This window comes from Hermetia illucens, chromosome 6, assembly GCF_905115235.1.
Source record: "Hermetia illucens chromosome 6, iHerIll2.2.curated.20191125, whole genome shotgun sequence".
Lineage (NCBI taxonomy): Eukaryota > Metazoa > Arthropoda > Insecta > Diptera > Stratiomyidae > Hermetia > Hermetia illucens.
In genome coordinates, this window is record NC_051854.1 from 93,131,964 (window position 1) to 93,154,941 (window position 22,978).

The 22,978-nt window shown below is 44.3% G+C and overlaps 1 protein-coding gene across 2 annotated transcripts in view; it reads right to left on the minus strand.

Moving 5' to 3' along the window:
- LOC119660359 (synaptogenesis protein syg-2) overlaps positions 1-22,978 on the minus strand; it is a 354,674-nt gene that overhangs the window by 18,260 nt on the left and 313,436 nt on the right. Inside the window, exons 13-15 of one of the 2 annotated variants that reach the window (XM_038068867.1) lie at positions 15,897-16,059; positions 1,178-1,399; positions 302-577 (exon numbers count right to left, since the gene is read on the minus strand). In XM_038068867.1, coding sequence (XP_037924795.1) covers positions 302-577; positions 1,178-1,399; positions 15,897-16,059 — 661 coding nt within the window. Of the gene's footprint in view, positions 1-301; positions 599-1,177; positions 1,400-15,896; positions 16,060-22,978 lie in introns of both variants that reach the window. The other variant, XM_038068866.1, reaches the window with a different exon arrangement.

Below are 22,978 nucleotides of genomic sequence, written 5' to 3' on the forward strand. Positions count from 1 at the left end.
GCCAAAGTAGCAACAGGACTTGCATTCAGCACAAAAGTTCACGGTCTGAATAGGATTCAAGTTGGTAGTCCTGTGAGTGGTTGCAGAATTCCAAGGGTGAATCAGCATACAGTCAAGGTATCCAGAGCGTAATGGCGACCGCACTGCACTCATAGCATAAAAGTGAAGTGGTTCATCATATACGACTAGGATGTGGTAAAACTTGTCCCTACTTACTCCCTACAGGTTACATAACGATCCACTACACCTACGTCTATATATCCATTATATATGTATGTACATTTTATTAAATCATGCTCACCTCCGTTATATGGCACTACATCGGGGTTCTTCTCGTCGTACATTTCCTCTGAATGACTAAGCGGTAGCGAAATTTTATCCTTAATGGGCAGATTTCCTGGTCGTGAGAATGTCATCGCCTTTCCTTTTTGCTGTTGGTATTTTTGTTGTTGCTTACTTGACCGGAATTTCAGTGCCGCAACTGTTGCTAATGCGATACACAACAGCGCAGTTATGATGCCGATAAATATTCCAATTGACAGGATGGGGGTGAGTTCGAAGCTGTTGTTGAGTGATCCTTTGAAAGAAGTTAGAGGAACTAAAATACATATTAGTTTTTACAAAGTTCCCGGAAATTGATGGAAAAGATACTTGTATGAATGTAAAGTAAATTAGAAAATAAGAAGAAGGACAAGAGCTTTTTATTGTGCTAAAGATATTCACATTGAGTCAGAGATAGTCGCCTCCTCAAAGAGCGCTTACTCATAAAAAGATAAACTTTTAAAGGCATGACACTTCAATAGATACATTCCAGATTTTTATTAGATGAAATTAATGAAATAAATGGAAATGTCAAGATCAACCCCATCCCCGCGAAAATATATTGAAAGCCTGTCATCCTTCACGATTTTATCTGACAATTCATTTCATCCACACCACGTTTATCTTGATAATTCTCTGACCCTAGAAAATTCCTCCAATTCAAATTATTTTGAGCTTCACTTCAAACGTCCCTGTCCACATCAAAACTACGTGGAAATTTCAACCTTCATCTAAGCGCGGAAAACATACAAAAGAGGAAAAAAATGGGGAAAAACTACCCGGAATAAGGAATGGAGGATGGACGGAATTTTTTTTTAAAAATTCATCACCATAAAATATTCATAAGATCTCCTACCTGTTTGTTTTTCGGCAGGTTTTAACGTGAAACCCTCCAAGGTTACCGCTTCACTGCGTCCCTTCACGTTGGCAGCATAAATGAAAATTTTCAGCAATTTTCCAGCATCCAAATCGTTTGCCGACAAATTTGCAGACCGGGACGACACATTGGCTTGCAGGATACCGGTGTCCTCCTCGAAAATTTCCATAATGAACCACTGTCGCAGACCGCCATCAAATCCTGAACCGGTAGCCGTTATTGTTGTTTTAGTGAGGTCATGATAGAGGAGAGAGAAAAAGATTTTTTTTCTGCGTTAGTAAGCGAAAATCTTTAATCGTTTTTATATTCACTAATTAACGTTTCTTATCATGGGGATTGCTTTTAATTATGAAAGGTGAGATGTAACGTTTTATACAGACACACCTAATTCTGGAAGGATGGTAGTTAATTGCAATTTTCCAGGTTTTAATAAACTCCTCATGAAGAAATTATTTTTTTAAAATTCAGGGTGAAATCTGCACTCTACATTCTAATTAGTATACACAGAACTTTTCCCGGGACTCTTGAAAACAGATAAGCTATATTTTTAAGGTTTTGTGGAAAGGATCTTTAAGGTTACCCGTAAAACAAAACTCCTGTTTTTCTGCCTGTGTGGCACCTCCACTTTTATAGGAATTAGCTCCACCTGTTTAGATTAAATTTGGCATACAAAGAATGGCATAATTTTATAGGACGTTTGAGGGGGGCTCATACGAGGCAAGCGAAGGGGAGATATGACATTTTTTTACCCTAACAGAGTCACGCCGGGTATCAAATGAAATGTCATGATTAGCACTTTACAAATTTTGGCTTAGATTTGGCATTGATTGTCAAATATGATAGCGAAAAATTCTGACATCCAAGTACCAAATATCCTTCATTACGATATCTTTTTCTACAGGGTGCGGCAGCATAACTTCCTTTTTTAAAATGCGCGCCACCCAGTTAGTTGATGTCATAGCGGAGCGCTAGTGGTCTCGTTCAAGAGGGGATACTGTAAAGTTTTGCCCCGACATGGTTCAGTCGCCATCATGCGGTGGAATAGTGAGGAGCGTGCCTTTGCCGTTGAGGTTTACTTTTCAAGCGTTCGGTTCCGTTATTGCAACAAAGCGCGCATTTCGGAGTCGCTTTAATTTAGCCCCGTCGGCTCCCGTCCCAGACCGCAAATCAATTGTTACATGGGTCACTACATTCAGACAAACTGCAAGTGCGACAAAAGGAAGAACTGGAGTCCCTCGGCCCGTTAGATCACCTGAGAGCATTGAAGCAGTACAGCGTCAATGTTACGATCGCCACGGCGTTCTGCGCACAAACACGCATCTGCCCTTGGACTATCCGATCGTTCTGTGAGAAGAATTCTTCGTGATGATCTTCATTTTCATCCCTATAAGATGGCGATAGTGTAGGAACTTTCAGAACGTGATTTCAATTCTCGGATGAACGCGTGTGAGCTTTTTCTTGATGTCGTTCCCGAGGGTGCTATTGTTTTTTTAGCGATGAAGCCCATTTTCATTTGTGTGGGTCGGTTAACAAACAAGGAAGACCAACATCCAAGAAGAAATTGCCAACATGACACCTGCTATGCTAACAAGAGTCATGACAAACGCCAAAAATCGGTTTACGCAATGTATGGAGAATGGGGGACGTCACCTAACAGATTTGATCTTCAAAACAATGTAAATAAACACTTTAGACATGTACCTACATTATAAAAAATAAATAAATATTTTCCGATGCATACAATAATTTTTATTGAGTTTTGAAAAAAGGAAGTTATGCTGCCACACCCTGTATAAAGTTAATAATAGTAACTTACTAACAGCTACCTCGTAGCCGGTATCAAGGCCGGTGGTGAAAGGAGGAGGGATGGATAGCTCCAGTCTGAATGGCTGTTCGCCACCATAGCGTCTCAGCGGGTAGGTGAAGAAAGTGCAGGAACTTTGCAGTCCTGCAGTTTACTTAACAAAAAATCACCACACCTGGAAGTTAGGTATAAAATGCAAATCCATCTATGAGAAGAAGGAGAAATTTAAGGTCCGGTACGGATAACAGGCCAGAGTCGTCTGAATTGGTGACTGGGTTGGGCTCCCGTAATGGATAGCATGGCGTCGAAACCGCCAATTGTGGGGCGGTTCGACATCTAGGCGCCACGACGCGACGGCCAGGAGTGTTGTTGCGGCTGCTGCAGCTGTTTCGCCACAATATGTGGCGATCACTTCAGCAGGTTTACGTAGGCTGCGGATCAAGTGGACTGAGGAAATGAATCTCTTCATCATCCGCTCCTACTATGAAATAATGGCGGGGCGGGTACAACATCTTACTGCACTTTGTTGCAACAGAGATTCGTCGAACGTTTCCCGCGATTCGTGCACGTGACTGTGCAGCGAGTTACAGACCAATACCGCTTTATAACTCGGAGCGACACAATCCAAGCCCTAATCAAGGAGCGTGTTGGACTTGACTCCATCGCGGAAACTGGTAACCGAGAGTCGATGGGAGCACTACACTGCACGGCAACACTTGCAGTACTCGCCGAAGTACACTTCTCCACTGACCAGCTGAGGTTTCCGCTGAGGTTCGGGACAAATTCCAATAGATGGATGCATAGGTCAGATATACTCAGGCTCTATGCGTCTCCAGTAACTCCGAGAATTGTATCTCAAATCAATGATGAGATTGTATCTCAGCTGTGTGCTGATATGTCGATGCTGCAACTATAATAACTAATGTATTGTGGTGCAGTTGCGGCTGTCAGATTGCACGGTCAGAAGATTCATTTTTGCGTTATTGGTTTAAGTGACCGAAAAGATCCACCATAGAAAATTCGTCTAGAACATCGACGGGACTCACTAAGGACATTGCTGGGCTGATTCAAAACAGTTTTGGCAATGCCAGCAGACGAGTGGGGAACAAAATGCAGAGAGTTTACCAGAACTCTGCAATCCCCAGTGAAACACCCTTGGTTGAAATTTCAGACACATTCTAAACATTCGCTTACGACGGTATGGCGGAAGTCACTCGAGATCTGTCTAGAATGCAATGTACGCGAGGAACCAGCGGAGGTTTTGCAGATCACTTAACGAATCCTAACAGAGCGTCCAGACAGCGCAGCTTTCGGTGGCATAAGCGAAAGAGTATTGGAGTGGGCTTTTGGGGCTACCCGCCCAGCATGCTGAGTGGATCACCGCCGAAGGCACCCGCCATGCCACTACACCTGGCATGAATTTTGCGCATATTACCGGAGAGCAAGTTTGACGAGCCAGCTCGAACAGCTCGAAGAACTGGAGAGGCCCAGGTTTGGATCGGATGCAAAAAGTTGACGGGTATACATGGTCGATTGGCACACAGCATAAATCAGCTCATGAGTCGGCCGGAGGAATTTCCACCCTTCCTCACTGCAGGGATTAACCTCCCTCAATGCGCACTACGAGGGCATCAACATTCTGTCCGAGGAGCAGAAGGGCGGTCGAGTTGGATCAAGGGGTTGCAAAGAGTAACTCATTATCGACTCGGTAGTTGTAGGGCAAGCAACTAAAGGCCAAAGAAACCTCTTTAGTTGCAATATTGATTATGACAAGGCTTTCGATAGCGTTTCGCATACGTGGCTAATCGATGTCCTATATCTGCATCGCATTGAAAGTTTTTGACGACAGCCATGGGAGAGTGGCACACCACCTTACCAGTGCGCTCATCTGAGGGTGCTAATACCTCAGAGCCCATCCGTATACGGAGGGGTATTTTCCAGGGGGATTCGTTGAGTCACCTTTGGTTTTGTATGGCCCTTTTATGGCTACTGAATGAAGCTAGAGGGCATGGTTTTGCAATAAAGTATGGCCTACGTGCTAAGTGCAAACTGATATGCTTGATGGACTTAGATGACATCAAGCTGAATGCGGACGACGACTAGAAGGCTGTTTCGAATAGTAGAAATGTTCAACCGTGATATTCGGATGGAGTTTGGATTAGACAAGTGTCGAATCCAAGCCATCTGCAAAGGTCATCACGAGCCACAAGCCGCACATTGGTGACCTCCACATCGAAACTATGACCGAGACAGACGTCTACAAGCACCTAGGAATTCTGCAAGGAAACCATGCTCGAGTTGGTGATTTGATACCGTCCAAATTCCTGCGACGTGTAAAGCTGATGCTGAAATCGCATTCCTCGGAAAAGAATAAAATAAGCGCATTGAATGTACTTGCTATCCCTTCACCGGTTTATGAATTTGGAATATTGCCGTGGACAAAAACCGATCTAAAAAACATCCAGGGGCGGATTCGGACTACTATGTCCAAATTCCGAATGCATCATCCAAGCTCTGCCGTGGAACGGATTAACTCACCTCGTGACAGCGGAGGTAGAGGCGTGGTTGATCATTGCCAGCCGACTCGTTGCGTGCTTATTTTTACAGCAAAGAACAGACGGGTCCCTTGCATGCCGCTGCTTATAAGGCAGACTGTGGACTAACTCCACTTGAAGGATCGATCTTTCAATCCTCTGAGTGGGGTGAAGTCGGACCAAGAGCGGATCGATGAAAGGAATTCGAAAGCAAACAATCAAAGCAAATGCGTGAATTGTCTTTGGAGGCTATTTGTCGATTTGCATTTATGGAGCAGATGGCTATGTCCTGGGGAGCTCTTTGCTGAGACAGAAGGATTCATTTGTGCCAGTCAGGACGGCATGCCACCTGAGCTTATAAAAAAACTCATCATGAAAGAGTAGGTGGAGAACGGCCAGTGCAGAATGTCTAATTTGATGGTAGAGATGTTGGACCATCTCCATGAAAAAGTATACCATTCTGCATACGTGCTCGATATTGCGGAAAGTACTCGAAGGATTCTCCCATTGACCTACCACCGGCCACCACCACCAATGACCCTTTATAATCTAAGTAGATAGGATCGTCAGAGCCTAAAAGTTTGGCAGTTAGTGCTAGTATTTAGTGAAATATGGTATTTGCTAAGATTGTTACTCGGTAAACTACTAGCCTAGAAATACAACATTTTAAAAAAGCGTAAATCGCGATATAAGGCACGATATTGTAAAGTTTGGAAGAAATCCTACTATTTTCAACAGAGGTTATTTACTGCCCTATAAGAGATATCTAGAACGGAGTATCTTCTTAAAGTGAATACTTCAACCGATACAGGTAGACAACTATAAAAAGTTGTGATTTGAACAAGAACCGAGGAAAATTGAAAAAGTGCGAAGATGTGAAATTCTAGGCATTTATGAACACAGGTGATTGGCAAACACCGGAATAACTCGAAGAATAATCGAGCATAAGTCAACAATATTTTTCCAGGCGTTTAGGATAGATAAAGTTGATTCAGAAGATGTCAAATGCGTATTAGATGATTTGAACAATAGAGAAATTGGGAGACGGAAAAGCTCCTGTCAAATTTTGCTTGTTCGAATCAAAAGAGAGTCAATTTTAATTTTGTCGCTTCTATTTACGCTTTCTAAAAGAATCTAAATAAAATAAAATATAATTGATTTTTTCTGAAACATTATGTATTATTTATTAGTATATATGTATTTCGAGCACAAGTTGTTCCCTTCATTAGTACCTGATCAACTCATAGGATTGTCAAGCTCTCTTATGGGTCCAACTTCCTCCTGTTCCCACATTCCTTGATGACTTCTAGTTTGCCCCATGTGATGTTATGTCTCTCTTCACGCCCAGCTCTTTCTTCAGGCTGTTTTTGCTTCTCTCTCGTGGTCTCCCCAGCTTACCGAAACCAGCATTTTAGTTTGCCCTAGGCTCTCCATTGACCTCTACCTTGATTATAAATCTAAGGTTCCGATATATCTTATTCAGGACCTCCAGCATCTCTTTTACTCTGTCTTCATCGAGAATGGTGAAAATGTCATCTACATACCTAAACTAGATCTTTGCAGAATAGATTATTCTCAATCTTTTCCCTGAATACGTCACTCAAAAAGGGTGAAAAACGATTCCCCATTACCACCCCTCTGTTTCCTATGTAGAACTTCCCTCTGAACGTTAGGTAGCTCTCCGATATCTATAGCGCCACAAGTTTTATGAGCATTCCAGTTCCTCTTTTTTACCCCAAGAATATAGGATTTTTACTCAGTAGCCACTTCTCTAGATACGAAAGCGCCTCTTCCATTGGGATACTTGAAAACAAGGCCTCCACGCCGAATGACACTAGTCGTACATCCGGTGTCGTAAATTCCACCTCTTTTAGTTTATTGATGAGGTCCTCTTTATTTCTGATGGCTTTTCAGCGGGTAGTCTCCCTAGCTCCTACCTACTTAAAAGCCACATGGCAATATTTTGTGTGGACGAGTTTGTTATAATTCCCGGAATTCGTTGCCGGGTTTGTTGATCTTTGGTAGACCCTTTATCCTTGACAGTACGGGGTTGGGCATCCAAAGTTTGGCTGGATTCTCAATAATGTGGCGACATTCCTTTAATACTTTTTCCATCCGGCTAACAGAATCCGGCAAAGGATTTTTCCTTAGTTGAAAGTATCCTCCCGTCCGGAGTTTTTCAAAGATAGCCACGTTGTAGTTCGTCTTCTCTACTGTAACGACTGCATTTCCTATGTGACAGTTTCTCTCTTAGTTCCTTCAGGACTTTTCTTGTCTTTGCGCTATCCTATATTATCCATCTTCTTCCCTCGATCTCTTCCGCGATTTTTAAATGGGTACTGTATGCCCTCAAAGTCACCTAAAATGCAGATTCTTTTTATTTTCGTAGCCTACATAACGACGAAATCTATGAGCGATACCACGACCGTGTGGTTGTGCACAAAATCTGGCTCAACAGGTTGCGGTGAGCGGGTCCCTTAACCCGTATTGATCAGGATGATCTAGCTCGGGAAGTCTATAAGGGTAATATCTATGGTAGAAAAAGAAGGCGAGGCAAACCCTGCCTGAGATGGAGCGATGGCGAAGGCCAGGACGTCAGACAGCAGGGAATTGAATTGAATTGGTGGAACTTGGCCAAAACTGTGATGTCTGAAGTTCCTTACTAAGGCAGGCCTAGATTGGATACCGGTTGTTGCGCTATTGATGGTGATTCTCAGGTTGGTTACTCCATCTATTTGCCGTCCGATTATTAAGATAGTTCTCACACTCTCAGCTGGATCATATACGTTGATGTTGAACTTAGCTCACACAAACGAAAGTAAACGACAAACATGTGGCGATCGTTTTCCAGTCAGTGCCTCGTTTGTTACGTGCATGTAGCAGAAAACTTCTAGATCTACTATACGGTGGCGACGAGTTGAAATCCAGCTGACCTTGTGACAGGCTTTATGCTCGAACAATGTACCATCAATGACGAGGCGGTGAAAGTTGCAGAAATCGACGATGCATTATGTCCGATTAAGGTGTGGTCAGATCCCACCTTGACATTCAGATCACCCATCACGATCACAATTTCACCTTTAGGAAGCCTCCCCTGAACTTCGTTTAATTGCTCGTAGAAAGCATCCTTCCCCACTATATCGGAATTCTCCGTTGGTGCATAGCATTGTGCAATTGTGATGCTCCTTAACCTGAACCGGAATCTTCCTATTAGAAGTCTGCCAAAAAACTGTCTTCCAGATCCAGATAGCGCGATTTGCGGTGACCGTCAAAAGTCAGATTGGCGTTTGCTACCACTTCTAAGGAACGTAAGCACATTTTCAGAAGTGTGGCAAGAGGGAAAAGAATACTGCTCAGAGTCCCACCATATTACTTCGCTAAATCCCAGAATGTCCAGTTTATACCGCTAGAATTCCAGAAATCAATCATAGTCCGTTTTCGATAGCCAAATGATTTAGCCTATATAATTTACATGTGATGGTGGTATCGGCCGTGCGGTTGAGGATAAAATTGATGGGCGAGTCACCTATTTTGTATGGGGGAAGATTATCTAGCCTCCAAAGGGCTCCAAGGTCAACCCATGGTACAAAAAGAAGACATGGCAGACCATGCTCATATAAGGTGTAGCCCAGGATGTCAGACAGCTTTCCAGCACAAAACCAGGATGTCTGGAGTTCATTATTTAGGCAGGTCTAGACCGGATACCGGTTGTTGCGCCGTTGATTATGATGATGGAAAGCCAATAAGTAGATAGATTCCGATAATACTCAAAGGCATACATATATTCTGAATATGAGCCTGAATTATTCAAATCAAACCTTTCTGAACCACCCTAATATCTTCGTCATATGATTCAACCCCTCCCAAAAACAGACACCCCAACATTGAGTGAAAAAATACAAGACCACGTGTAACATTGATTACAGAAATAATTATTTCAATATCGTGATTGAAGCGATAATGTCACGAATTTTCCGGCAATTATAATATGAATTATATTTCGAGCCCTTTTATTACGGAATGGAAGGAAATGGTGAAAGGACTTTTTTATTTGTTATGGAATATACATAACCGAACTATTGGCTTTACTGTTCCTTAGAATTCCGGCTTGAATTGTACGGAAACGAACAATAAATCGCTCTACCTCTGACTACGTTTTCGAGAATTTAGTAATCAATTTCAGGTAATGATTCTGTTGAATGCAATAGAGTGGAAGCAAGGAAAATGGAACTTAGTTCCCAGAACCAAGAAAATTGAATCTATTATCGTAATTCGATGCGATTCAGGTAGTCAGGCCAATCCATGAATAATATACTATTATCGGAATCTGCTTGTTCCAAAAGTACTTCAAGTTCATGGCCATAGCCAATTTAGTTGAAGGTACCTAAATGTCAGAATAGTCCTGGTTTTATTTTGTCGGATATAGGAGTTGTTGATTCTCTTCGAGAATAAGTCCAGGTTCTCATAGAAACACCATTCATTTCAACGCCAAAAATAAATAAATCGAAGTAACCTCTTCCAGTGCTTGCTATCCAAAACAGAATAACAACTTCCAGGGACTTTTTTCTGAACAAGGGTTCATCCAAGGAAATAGGAAGATTTGCTCCTTTCCTGGGGGTGAATCTTATGTAATATGGAAAATGAAATGGTACAACCTTGAAATGGTTCCTTAAAGAGGATTACCTTACATGCTTTCAGGCTACTTATGATTGCCCTCTTCGATTTTATCAAAATATCCAACCAAGAGGAATATATTTCTGAACTGAATAAAGGCCTATTTTGGTTTAAGTAAAACTACAAATTACGTTTCAATAATATTCTGTTCGTTCTTTGCCAATATTAATATGAGACTATGCCAAAAATATCCTTTGCTATTTTTACATTGCAACGTTCGGTTAGAGGTTCTTTTTTTAAACGTAGATAGCAGCTGGGCTATATTCTATGAATGGCTTGAACAACTACCCCAACAGAGGCCACCTTTCACCATTTTAGAGTCTGCTCCGTGAAAGGTTATCGTAGTCTGGTACAGTCAATCCTAGATTTTCGAAGGAACATTTTTCTATCTAGTGAATGTTTTCTGTCACCGTGTACTATGTTTCCATTACCGGTTCGGAGCTGCAATACCAACGGGTCAACTCTCGACTCTTGTGCTCCAGGTTTGAATTCTTGTTGGGAATAAGCATACTCATCTGCACTGCATCGTTTTGGTGCCCTTGAGAGGACAATGGTAAGGAACCCGGCTTTGCTAAACCACCTAACATCACAAATAACCCCCCCCCCCTCGGGTACCACCTTGCCGTAGTAGGGGAGCCTGTGGTAGGTATCCACTACACTAACGGTGTCCAAAAACGCAGAAGATGAAAACAAAGGATTGTAACTCTACAAATGGTAAGAAGTCACAGACTTCGAATCCACTCGCGGTTTTAAGAAATCAGGTCGGATTTTGGCGCCTCACCTAATTCATGTTACCCCCCCATGGAGCAACCTTTTAAAGACAGGCTTTCCGCTTCACTGGAAAACCTACACCCGGTGCCTACGGCGTGGTCAGCCAAAAAAGGTAGTACAGCAACTCCCTTAATGAGAGGAACTGAAAATCGGACTATGGCTGGCCTGTCGGTGACACTGTTGCCTAACTCTTATAAAATAAGGGAGAGGAAGGCTCGGCAGAAGAAAATTTTAGCCGCAAAGAAGAGGCAATTACAGGCTTGCCTCTCAGAACATTCTCCTCTGCCTGTACCCGGAAAAACGGAAGAAATGGAAGCTAGTAATGTGGACACAACAGCGGCAGTATTTGAAAACAGATCCATGCAGCCCGGACACCGTGAACCTAGGAGGGCTTCTAGCCGACAAAAACGGAAGGCCCTGCGAAAAAAGGCGAAGTTTCTTGGGGATGAGAACATGCACGTTGCTACACCACCAAGTGAGGCGATGTCCAGAGAAATCGGACGCATGAAAGTGGAACTTTCAGCGGAAGGTAAGGACAATCTAACAACCCCGGTGAGATCCACACTGAACGCAGCAGACTTTTCAGTTAGCGGCGGTTTTCATATTAGACTGCAATTGTGGCTACAAACATAAGAGTTAGCCAAATCAACCTGCAGCATGCCAAAGCTTCTTCCTATCTACTGGCAGCAAGGCTGGCAAAGTTACAGGACTGTCCTTATATATTTCAATTGGTTCGTTTTAACAGAATCAGTGGTATTGGATCTGCCAAGGGGACTAGGATCTTCTGTGACGAAAAAATCTTCGAGACCGAGGGCCTGGGTTCTGATGTCAAAATAGCCAGAGGAAACCATGTTGAGACAATTCTGTTCCCAGGACCTTGTTGTTGACCTTGTCTTGATCGAGATCTCGGAATGGTGTGTCGAAATACACAACGCGCCGTTGATTTAATTGGCAGTTCTGCGGATGGTGTTTTTAAGTAACTTAATTGCAAGCCACTCTAGCATAGTCGATTCCACTACATAGCATAGTGAGCTGTGGAATTATCACCCTTTTCTAAAGTGTAACCTATCCACTTCCGTTTGTGAAGCTGCAAATCTCCCATCAGATGCATCCCTTCGTATGGATAAGGGAACGCTTGTTGGATGCATTATGGATGTACACATCAGGAAATGTGCGTGCATTGGAATGCCTATGCGCTGGTCGAGTAGGTGGGGAGGGAATGCCCACCCGTGGACCAATCCAAATATGGAGGACGAGAAATAAAGTTTATTTACGGAGCAGAGCTTCGGAAACCCAGTACCGGTGGCTTTTGGCGATGGGCTAACGGGCTCCCGGCCGTCGATATCCGATAGGCGACCGTAGTGCCTTAATATTGGGAAAGTTGGCTACCTTGCATCTAATGGAACAAGAGATCTTGATGAAGTGGAAATGAAATCTACACCGGATTCTTTTCGCAATCAAAAACTGATCCCGCAATAAACTAGCAGCATCAAACTCCTCAACCATATACACGGCTACAGGCAAATGGACGTATGTCTGGGGACGTTTTCATTGCGTTTTATTATAGCGGCCATCAACAGTTCCATATTAGACGCAAACTTCCTAGGAAACTATGGGCTGCTAGTGTATCTGCAGAACAAATCTCTGATATACCCCGTAACTTCGTTTAGGTCCTCAGGAAAACTTGCCACCTGCTCTACTGTCAGTTTATCTATCGTTTTTGAAGAAGTAGCCAACATTCTCATTCGCGCGCTCCTGGAAAAATACAGGAAGGTAACTGCCGAAACTGATGTCTCGCAGCTAGCTAACGATGATGTACAGCACCATATCCGCACTACTGGCTCCAACGTCTCCCTGAGGGTGGCTTTGTAATATACTTACTTAGCATTGAAAAATGCGAATTCCTTCAAGAGTAGGTGAAGTTTTAGGCCACAGAACTTCCCCTAAGGGATTCCACGCGTTTTCGGTCATATTGAATTTCTACCGCCGTTTCTTGCCCAAAGCTACACAACATCAAGCGATTCTAGACGCGTTCTTGTCAGGGTCGAAGGACTTGGATGGTCTGCAGAGGCCATCCAGGCATTTGAGCTAACTAAACGAAACCTGACGGACACTCTTGACATTTCCAGAATCGGATGCACCCCTAGCCGTATTCGTCTATGCCTTAGACATCGCTGTCGGTGCTGCCGTTTACCAGACGGTGAACGGAATCTGACAGCTGTTGAGATTCTTTTCCAAGCAAGAGAATATAGCTCAACAGAACTACAACGCCGACGGTCATAAACTATTTGCCACGTTCATAGCAATCACATATTCCCTAGAAGGCAGGCTGCTCATAGTGTTCACGGATCATTAGCCTTTTACTTTCGCCTTTAAGCAGAGAGCATAAGGCGCCCCCTCGCCAACTTCCGCATCTGAACTTCATAAGCCAATTTCGGACATTCAGTATGTGTCCGTAAAGGACAATGTAGTTGCAGACGCTTTATCATGCGTTTTAGGCGTCAAAATCCATGCCATGTTCGATTTTTCAGGAATCGCCGAGACACTGAAGGATGACGCAGTGCTTCAGAGCATGAGGAACAACTCCAGATATAAATTTACAGAGTTTCCTTTTCTCGACTCAACCTCTGAAATGTTCTGCGAGACCTCTGAGAGGCGACCTAGGCCATATAGGAAATATTAAATGCAGTACACAATATTGTGCACCCAGGCATTTGGTCAACGAATCGGCTGGTCACTAGCAGGTATTTCTTGCCCTCAATGAAGAACGATGTTAACTTCTGGTCCAGATAGTGCATCGCATGCCAGTTACCAAGTATGTACAAAAAGAAGTAGGCTCGTTCTCTCCTTCTCTCGGTCTACCAAGCGTTTTCACACGATCCAAATCAACATCACTCGTCGCATGGCTTGAAGTATTGCCTCACAATCATCGATAGGGTCACTCGGTGGCCTAAGGCAATACCGACATTTTCGCACAATCTTGCGCCTAGAGCTTTTGTTTGGAATGGGTTCCACCCTTTGGAGTTCCAGCTGAGGTCATTACTGGCCGGGGAATGCAGTCCGAGTCTACCCTGTTTTCGGAGCTTCAAACGCCATCAAATGATTGCGTACCACCCGCAATCCTTTGTGATGCTAGAACGCTGGCTTAGGACGTTAAAGGCCGCTAAAATGACACATGATGACTCTTCGTGGTCGCAAGTCCTAACATTCGTTCTACTTGGTCTACGTACAGCACATCGTAAAGAGTTTGCCGCCAGCTTCACGGAGGTAGTATACTGTGAGAACTTGAGACTCCCTAGCAACCCTGTGCTTGATACTAGGTCAGCGCTTTCCACCACTGGGCATTTGCGCTTGCTCCGAGATGGCATGGCTAAACTAAGATCACCCCCGTCATCCCCTTATTCGTCGACGAAGGCTAATTCCTGCAAAGACCTGGACACTGCACACACGTCTTGCTCCTCGCGGATGCTTTCCGGGAGTCCCTGCAACCAGGATATGAGCCAAAGAGGCGGAGTGTTAAATAGAGGGGAGCTTTTCTTTAGGTTTGACTGGACGGCAGGCCGTAGGACTTCTCCGTGTCGAGGTTAACGCCTGAGGTCACGAGGGAGAGAGGTGCACGATGCGTGAGATTTGATCTGCGTCCTTAGAGCTGGCGGACCAGGAGCTGGGTTTTGTCGCTGAAGCCCAGTATCAGCTGGGGATGGGGTAGTGCAGAGGCGCTGTACTAAGTGGGTGACTTGAGGAGATTCGCCCGAACTCCGTAGCTCACCACGACTGAGTAACTCGGAACACACCCGCCTGAGTAACTCGACAACTTTTCAGGAGGAGAACCACGAGGCGATGGAGACCATGGTACTAGACTCTTCGTATTACATTCCGGTATCCGGGGAGTCACAGTTTTAGGAGTGTGGGGTCCCTCGGAGCGATTACTGAAACTTACGGGTCTTATAATGTCCCTTTGGGATGAAGCCGAAGCTTTAAATTCCGGCGCAGTATTCGTCAATATTCAAGGACGGGTTGTTTGGGGTTTGTGTTTTTGTGCAGTGGACAGTGCCTGCATTGAACTTGCGAGAACTAGCGAGGCAGATGTTCCACGAGGTTGTTACCGTATGAAACCTTTATTTTTTCATGATTTTTCAATGTCGGCTAAAATTTGCTAACTCATAAGAATCGCAGGATAATCAGTCGATATTTTTTCAGTCGACGATACATAAATTGCGAGGTTACCATTTGTAATTATAATATGTGTTCCGCACTCAAACCTCACTTTTGTCGAAAACCGCAACCGCTGTGGAACAAGCAGCACCACTGGCATTGAGTTTCTGTTCCAATTCAATCACATGCCTGGAATTATTGCTCACTATATCACACATACATAATTGTCCTGAATGAAAATCAATAGTTGATTAACGTTTCGGTGCCCACAAATCTACATATGTACATTGAAGATATTTAACGGAGCGTATCATCCTCGTTACCACCAGCTCCATTATTATCATCGTTGCCATCCTTCCGATCATCACCATGGGAGCATGATATCAGTTGTAATTAGTTCTGTGAGGATAATTATTATTAGTCCTCGCGCTCCAAAGTACAGAAGCCGAGAAACATTATTGGAAGCTGCCGAACAATTCCATTAGACGAAATGGAATGCCAGCTGATGATAGTGTTGTCTGTTTGCATATATCCTTGTTAGAGCAGAGAGGGACTCTTTTCAGAAGTGAATTTCATTAGGATGAATAGTTGGAAATATAGTAATTATGTGAGCTAATTAATCAGGAGCACAAATTTTAAATTCCATATATTCCATAGTCCCAGGAAGTCGTATGTGAGGCACAGGAAAGGAAACAATATGGTGGCCAACTGACTCCACCGGCAACTCCTGTGGGAAAAAGTGCATGCTTCGATTACTTACCTTCCGAGCATTCGACCTCTAATGATTCCGAAGTTTGGTTAACCAAACTGCAATTGTAAGGACTGTCTGGTTTGCCTGCAGCGATTAGGTGGAATACACAAGGATGACTTTGCTGTCCTACGACGTTATCTGCCCAACACATTATCGTCCCAAAGTCCATTTCCTGCAAGAAGAAGGGGAAATGCCCCAATGAAATTTACGATATTTAGGTCCGAAGTTAATTATGTTGAAGTTTGAGTTTGATAGTAAGGACATGAACTCTGTCGTATTTTATAACAAAATTGAGTGAGGTTAGTTTTTGGTAGTTAAGGAGTTTCAGTCCTACCGCTTCAAGGTATCCCTGAACTAAAAATAGCAGGATTCCGGCTTGAGGTTCACACCGATATGCGTACGGATCCTAGATATCCCATGCAGAATAGATCCAGTAATAAGAATTATTTTCATGTTACGACCGTTGAATCGATTTTCAATTGGGTTCCTATTCGAGAAAGAGTCCAATTATTCAGGCTCACTCAGGACATGGTGCGTGGCTTTATATGTGCTATTAAAAACCAAAATAATAAACATTTCATATTTACTCATTCGAACCCTCGTTAGCGTGTGCTGCCACGAGCGAATTTTTGAATACTTTCGCGCATTCAATTACGTTTTACTTCCATTAAATCCTTACCACTCCACCAAACTTCAATGCTGGCATGTGGCCGTCGAGAATATGGTCGAGTTCAGCTCAATCTTTTACGCTGAAAAACCTCAAAAATCCCTAAATAATTCACGATTCATTACATGGAAATTATGACGTGAAACGACAGCTCCCCCAGCTTTATCAACGGCCCGGTCGCGTCCTAACTGTAGGCTGTAATTAATCTCGAAATCGCAATATTCACCATAAACAACCGCCCGAGAGAAAAACCTACGGTTATTCACTCCTGGAAAAATATTTTTTTCCACTCAATTCTCGTAGACTTTCCCGGACACTTCCACTTGGCTCAATTCAGCGTTCACCATGTAATACTCCAACGTACGCTCCATGGCGGACCAGTCCCTAATTATGCTCCACTTGTGTGGCGAAAAAACCTAAACATCATAAATTTTATTTAGTCGCCTATGGCAAACCATAAATCCTCAATATATCCTTTTTTACATGTGCATATGAGGACGAATACATTTTCATTTGTTTCCAAAGAGCCTGTTTTGCCCCAGAAAGCCAACGAGGCATTTATAGAACCGCGCTAAGCATCTGCGATAGGTATTTTGTTCTGAGGGTTGACGAAGTAACTTTTCCGGGATCTAAAACCGTATCGAATTAAAGATAGTGAGAAATTAAGAGACTGAAATCCAGATAAATATGGCTCTAATCCCTAAATATAGTTATTCTGTAGGTTTTCTTGACGTAGAGACTACAGGCCAGTCAAACGCGCCGATGAATCGGAAAACAAAATAGGGTAATATCAGTTTTCGAAATGTCAGATCACACTCAAGATTCAATGAAGGGAAACCTGTTGAGAAGAGCCACTTGAAAGTAGTCTTTATTTTGGATAAGAAATTTAAATAACACATCATCAGACAGACGGACAGACAGTAAGCCAAGGAGAATCATATTCTACAGCAGAATACCCAAATACTGTTCAGAGGGTGTCATCTGTATCTATCAAGGGTAAAAGGGCCTATAAGAAAGCCCGTAACAACAATAATGATTAAGTGGGATTGGTGTGGTCAAAAGACCATCCCAAGTGGCCGGAGACTAACAAAAGGGAAGAGCTATACTAAAAACCTAACAGAAAAATAATGGCAAAATCGACCGTAAAGGTCCGCTTGCAAATACTAAAGATCCATCCATTCTGTCGATACGCGCTTGCACGTCTCTATGCTACCTAGGCTCGGGAATGTGGGAGGTCCCTCGAACAGTTCGATTCCTCGTTTGCTACTTTAGAAAAATTCACGCGTTAAAATTTCAATAAAGGGCACCCGTTTTGAGTGTAACATTTGTGTAGGTATCTGCATGCTTCCTGCCATCGCAAAAATAATACGAAAAGTAATTCTGAACGGGGGTGAAGCAGTGCACTGCGAGATAGAGGCCAAACCCCTCGTCTACCAAGACCGTAGTGAGTGGCGATAGCCGCACCCTGCAGAAGGTGACCCTACTATTAACAAAACGCTACGGATCTAGACTGGGCTGTCGAAAAAACACCTCCCTCAACCCGGGTTGTCATTCTGAATCGTGCCCATTGGATAGTTTGCAGTCGGGGGTAACTGACGGTATTCGAACGGAGACCCATTGATACCTGGTCGCCTCAGTGAATAGGTTAGAACTTACCGTACTACGGATGCTATGGCACGGCGGACCTCCTAACCCCCACACTCGTGGAAATAAAATAAGTACCCATATTAAAACAAAAAACTACAGCAAAATAAGCAGGACCCCGTACCGCACGCAAACTGGTTAACCAGCAGAGGCACATCCCCGAAATACTGAGAGGCAGGCGATTACACCCAAGAAGGGCGAAGTTGGGACGTCGAGTAGTAGATCCAATCACAACATTGGTACACTGCGAGGACAACAACCAACAAACACCGCTGCTCAAAAAGCAGGGACATGCAAAAGCACGTCTGAGATAAATATATCAGACGTCAGGAAGGAGACAAGCCTCAGTGCCGCAGGTACTAAATGGTACCTGCGCTATTTGAAGGAAGGCCTGAAACAAGCAGAGGTCCTTAAGAAGAGTCAGAACAGACCTAAGCTATCTTTATGGGAGCCTAAAAAGCGTGGAGCAGCAGATATTAGCCCGCATGAAAGGAATGCTCCCACAAAAATCCAAAACCCGGGCAGGCCAGGGGTGAAAGCAGGAATCAGAAAGCCCCCTATTAGCTATGATGGTACGGTCAAGAGCATTCGACTGGCCGTACTGCCAAAAATGTTTCCCGAGCAAATACTCACTCGTGACGAGCAGGAAACTATCGAAGACCTTGTCGTCAAGCTTATGTGCAAGAGATGGACTGCGAAACTTGTGTTCACCGGGATACGCTTTCGACCAGGTTATATACTGGTGGACTGCGCCACGGAAAATACTGCATAGTAGCTTAGAACCGTAGTTCTAACATTGCCAGGCTGGGAGGGAGCAGAACTGTCAATATTTGCTGGGGATGATATACCAGGAGCACAAATCGTGACAGTTTTTCTCCCGAAAGACTCCTCACGATCGGTGTAGATGACCGATCCCTGGAACTAATCAAACGTCGGAGTTGCCATATCAACTATCGATTTTGCAACATACCTGCGCACGGTTGCAGGGAAAAGCCGAGGAAAAACACATCGGAGGTGATACTGAGTGAAAAGCATACCGATGTCCCCGAAGAAGTCTCGGAAGCCATAGAGGCGGAAAGGACTAGATCAGCCAGGGAAGTAGACCTGCTGCTCAGTGGAGAAAAGAAGCTGGACGACCTAGGACACGTATTAAAGTGCCGGAGGAAGAGGGCGATACTCCGACAGCCGAGAAGAGCTCCAAAAAATAACGCAGCCAATGCCCAGCTCCAAGATAGCCCAGATAAACCTCCACCATGCGAAAGCTGCCTCTGGGATAATTGTAAAGGCAAGTTCCAAGGAGAACATTGGAATAGTGCTGGATCAGGAGCCCTCGGTGTACCGGAGGCAACTTCGCGGTCCGCCAGAAGGAAGCATGCAGGTAATTTGGGACTCCTCTTGTGAAAAACCAAGAGCTTTCATAATTCCCAAACGTTATTTAAAATATATGTGTCCTTCAGAGATCTCAATCGGGGATTTTGTGGCTATCCAATTCTCATTGGAAGCCGGGAAGAGAACTCGAGAGGCAGTTGTGGCAGGAGACGACACCCAGGTTCGACAGGAACAAGTCGCTAAACTGGAAAAGTACTGTGCGAGGAGGGCGTTACTACTTCTCCTCGATTTCGATGCCAGCGCCCATCACGAAGTCTGGAGAAGCAGCGACACCAATCAAAGAGGTTAGTACCTTCTGGAATTTATTTTTAGCAATAAGTTAGAAATATGTGAAATATGTAACATAGTGAACCCTCTACCATTTCTGACCAGCACGAGATAGGAGGTACTAAACATAATTATAGGAAATACTCTAATTAACGAGCTAACCAGGAATTGGGGGGTGTCGGATGAGCCCTCTATGTCTGATAACAGAATAATCAGATTCGACCTTGAGGGTAACTCCGAAATAAAAATAATAATAAGGAATCCTAGGAGAACGGATTGGGAATCCTCGGCAAAGCACCTGAGCAACAACATAACGCACCTTCAACGGGGCGTTGATAATAGGGTGCGAACTGGAACTAGAAACAGTGGTGGAAAACCTAAACATAGTCGTTGTTGACGCATATGAGCCTAGCTTGCCGGCCAAGACAGTGAAGTCATCAAGGGATATGCCATGGTGTAACAGGAACCTGGCCAGAAAGAGAACAGATCCCCTATCGCGGACTTGTTATCACGAATTAACGCCATCTCGTTCTCAATTTACTTTCTTCTTCTTTTTCTTCAGCCTTTGTCCCGTTCACAAGCGGGGTCGGCTTTTCGTGATCGGTTTCGCCATTTGGCTCTATCTCGAGGCTTTCAAATCCCCATCAATCGTATCAAGCCACCGTTGTTTAGGTCTGCCTTTTGGTCGTTTACCATCAACTTCGATGTTCAGACCAATCTTGGCAAGTGAAATCTCGTTATCATGAATTGCGTGACCATACCATCGAAGACGCCAATTTACTTTAATACAGAGGAACTCATCGCAGCGCAGGAACAGGACAAAGAACTGCTGTCATCGCGTACAACCCAACCTCGCTTGTATTTTGACAGTTAGAAGTCGAAAATGGCAGACAGCTCGTTTGCGATACATCGTCATATACCGTGGCCCCTTTCATTCCCGCAACTTTGTGCAGGCCGGTGTTCGACATTTTCCACAGAGTTTCACACATAAAGCAGGAAGTATGTCTCGTCAAGCATGCGAAAATACATTCAACTGTGGGCTCGCTCTTGCGAACGCTGTCAACTTTCCAAAGTCGTTCGACATACTAAGAACGATCTTCAAGAGTTTTCCGTTCCTAGTCATCGTTTCCATCACGTACATATGGATATAGTTGGACCTCTTTCACCGTCGCGAGGCTATCGCTACTGCCTCACACTGTTAGACAAGTTCACGCTACTTCGATTTCCCGTTTTGGAGCTCCTAAGGTGATTACGACCGATCAAGGAACTCAATTTAAATCAGCGTTATTCACTGCACTCATCAAACTCTTTGGTTGCAAGCGAATTCGAATGACACCGTTTCATCTAGCCAGCTACCGTGCTATCGAGTGATGGCATCGACCATTAAAAGCGGCCATCAAAACAGCGACCATTGGGGGAACGTCCTTCCCACTGTTTTGCTTGGACTGCCAAACTGCACCAAGGAGGATATCGGTAGTTCACCAGCAGAATTAGTTTTCGGAAACACTCTGAGAATTCCTGGGGAATGGTTCATAGACGGCGACTCAACAACTGATCCTCGCATGTTCCCCAATCGTATTCGACAAGACATGAGACAGTTGTGCCCTAAACCGTGTCACCTAAATCAAATAACTGGAGAAAAGCTCTTCGAATCCTATCGATCCTATTACGAAGCCTAGCAAAAGAGTTTCATTTGCTACAATATCATTAGCTAAGTTGAACGTCAGCCAGAACCGATGCCAGCATTCATTAGTGGTACACAAACGTGTATTCAAGAAAAGTTAAACCGAATCAAAATACTTAGGGGAAGTACTGTAACGATTCGACCTTTAGCGATTGACCGCTATAAGCGTTGCCTTCAGCATGTAGTAAGCAAATTTATTATGGCAACTTCCTCACCGATATATGGTACTCTGTGTGCCATTTGTAAGGAGCCGGAATCTATTCGCTCCAAATTTTTAGACTGCGATGGGTACTGTGGTGCGACCTTCCACGCCAAGTGCTTGGGTATTCCCTCTGCGTTTATAGACATTCAGGCTAAATTTTCCCCTAACGTTACCTATCGTTGTAACGCCTGCTGCGGTACCACGCTATCGGATGCAATTCAGCTGCTGCATCAACACACGGCGACTTTGGCGTCGATTCAACTTGCAGTTTCAAAATCGCCGGCAATGCTGCCCCCGCAAGCTGCTGCTTTATCGAGCACCAACGTAGTCTCAGTTCTTGAGATGCCGCTGACTGGCTCTGGTTATACCTCGCCGGCGACTGCAGCCAACAAAACTGGCGCCATACCTAAGTCGCCCCGGTCGACTAATTCTAATTCTCTGCCTCCATCTGCCTCGCTCTATTCCAGTGTGTCCATAAAAGATGGTATCAACCCGATGACGTCCGCTAACCTATTGAAAAATCCTCCATCTGAGGGACAAGTTCCCTACGCAACATCGGATGCGCTACGAAGTTCTGACGTTTATACTACAGTCGCTACATTAGCACCACCGCACGCTTCCTCCTCTGTATCATCGACGCCTGCCACCGCTGAACCGCAGGCCCTTCCGACCTCATGTCGTCCGAGCGGCCCCCAATTGAACGTCGCCTCGCCACCGAAACAGCTGTTCGTGTCAAGGCTAGCGTACTCCACTACGCCCGACGAAATTCTGGCCTATATCAGAAGCAAAAGCAACTCAACTTTGTCACTTCTTTCCTGTGTGAAGCTGACGAAGGATGACTCTCCTGACCGAGTGATAGCTTCCTTCAAAGTGACATATCCCCATGACTTCGATGCTATCGTCCAATCCTGCTTTTGGCCACAGGGGGTCTTCGTTAAGCCTTATCAGAGGTCTAAGATTCGCGAAAATTTCGGCCCGCCCGCCTGCCTCGCCGAACTTGAATGATTCCAATAACTATACGCTATTTTATCAAAATGTAAGGGGTCTAAGGACCAAGCTGTCGGATTTCAAACTGTCTGCCTTAGCATTCCAACATCATTTCATCTGCATTTCTGAAACCTGGCTGGATGACAGGATTTTAGATTCTGAGCTCCTCGAAGGTTACTCTGTGTTTCGTTGTGACAGAGACTGCGTTGCGCTTGGCAAGACAACTGGCGGAGGTGCCCTAATAGCTGTTA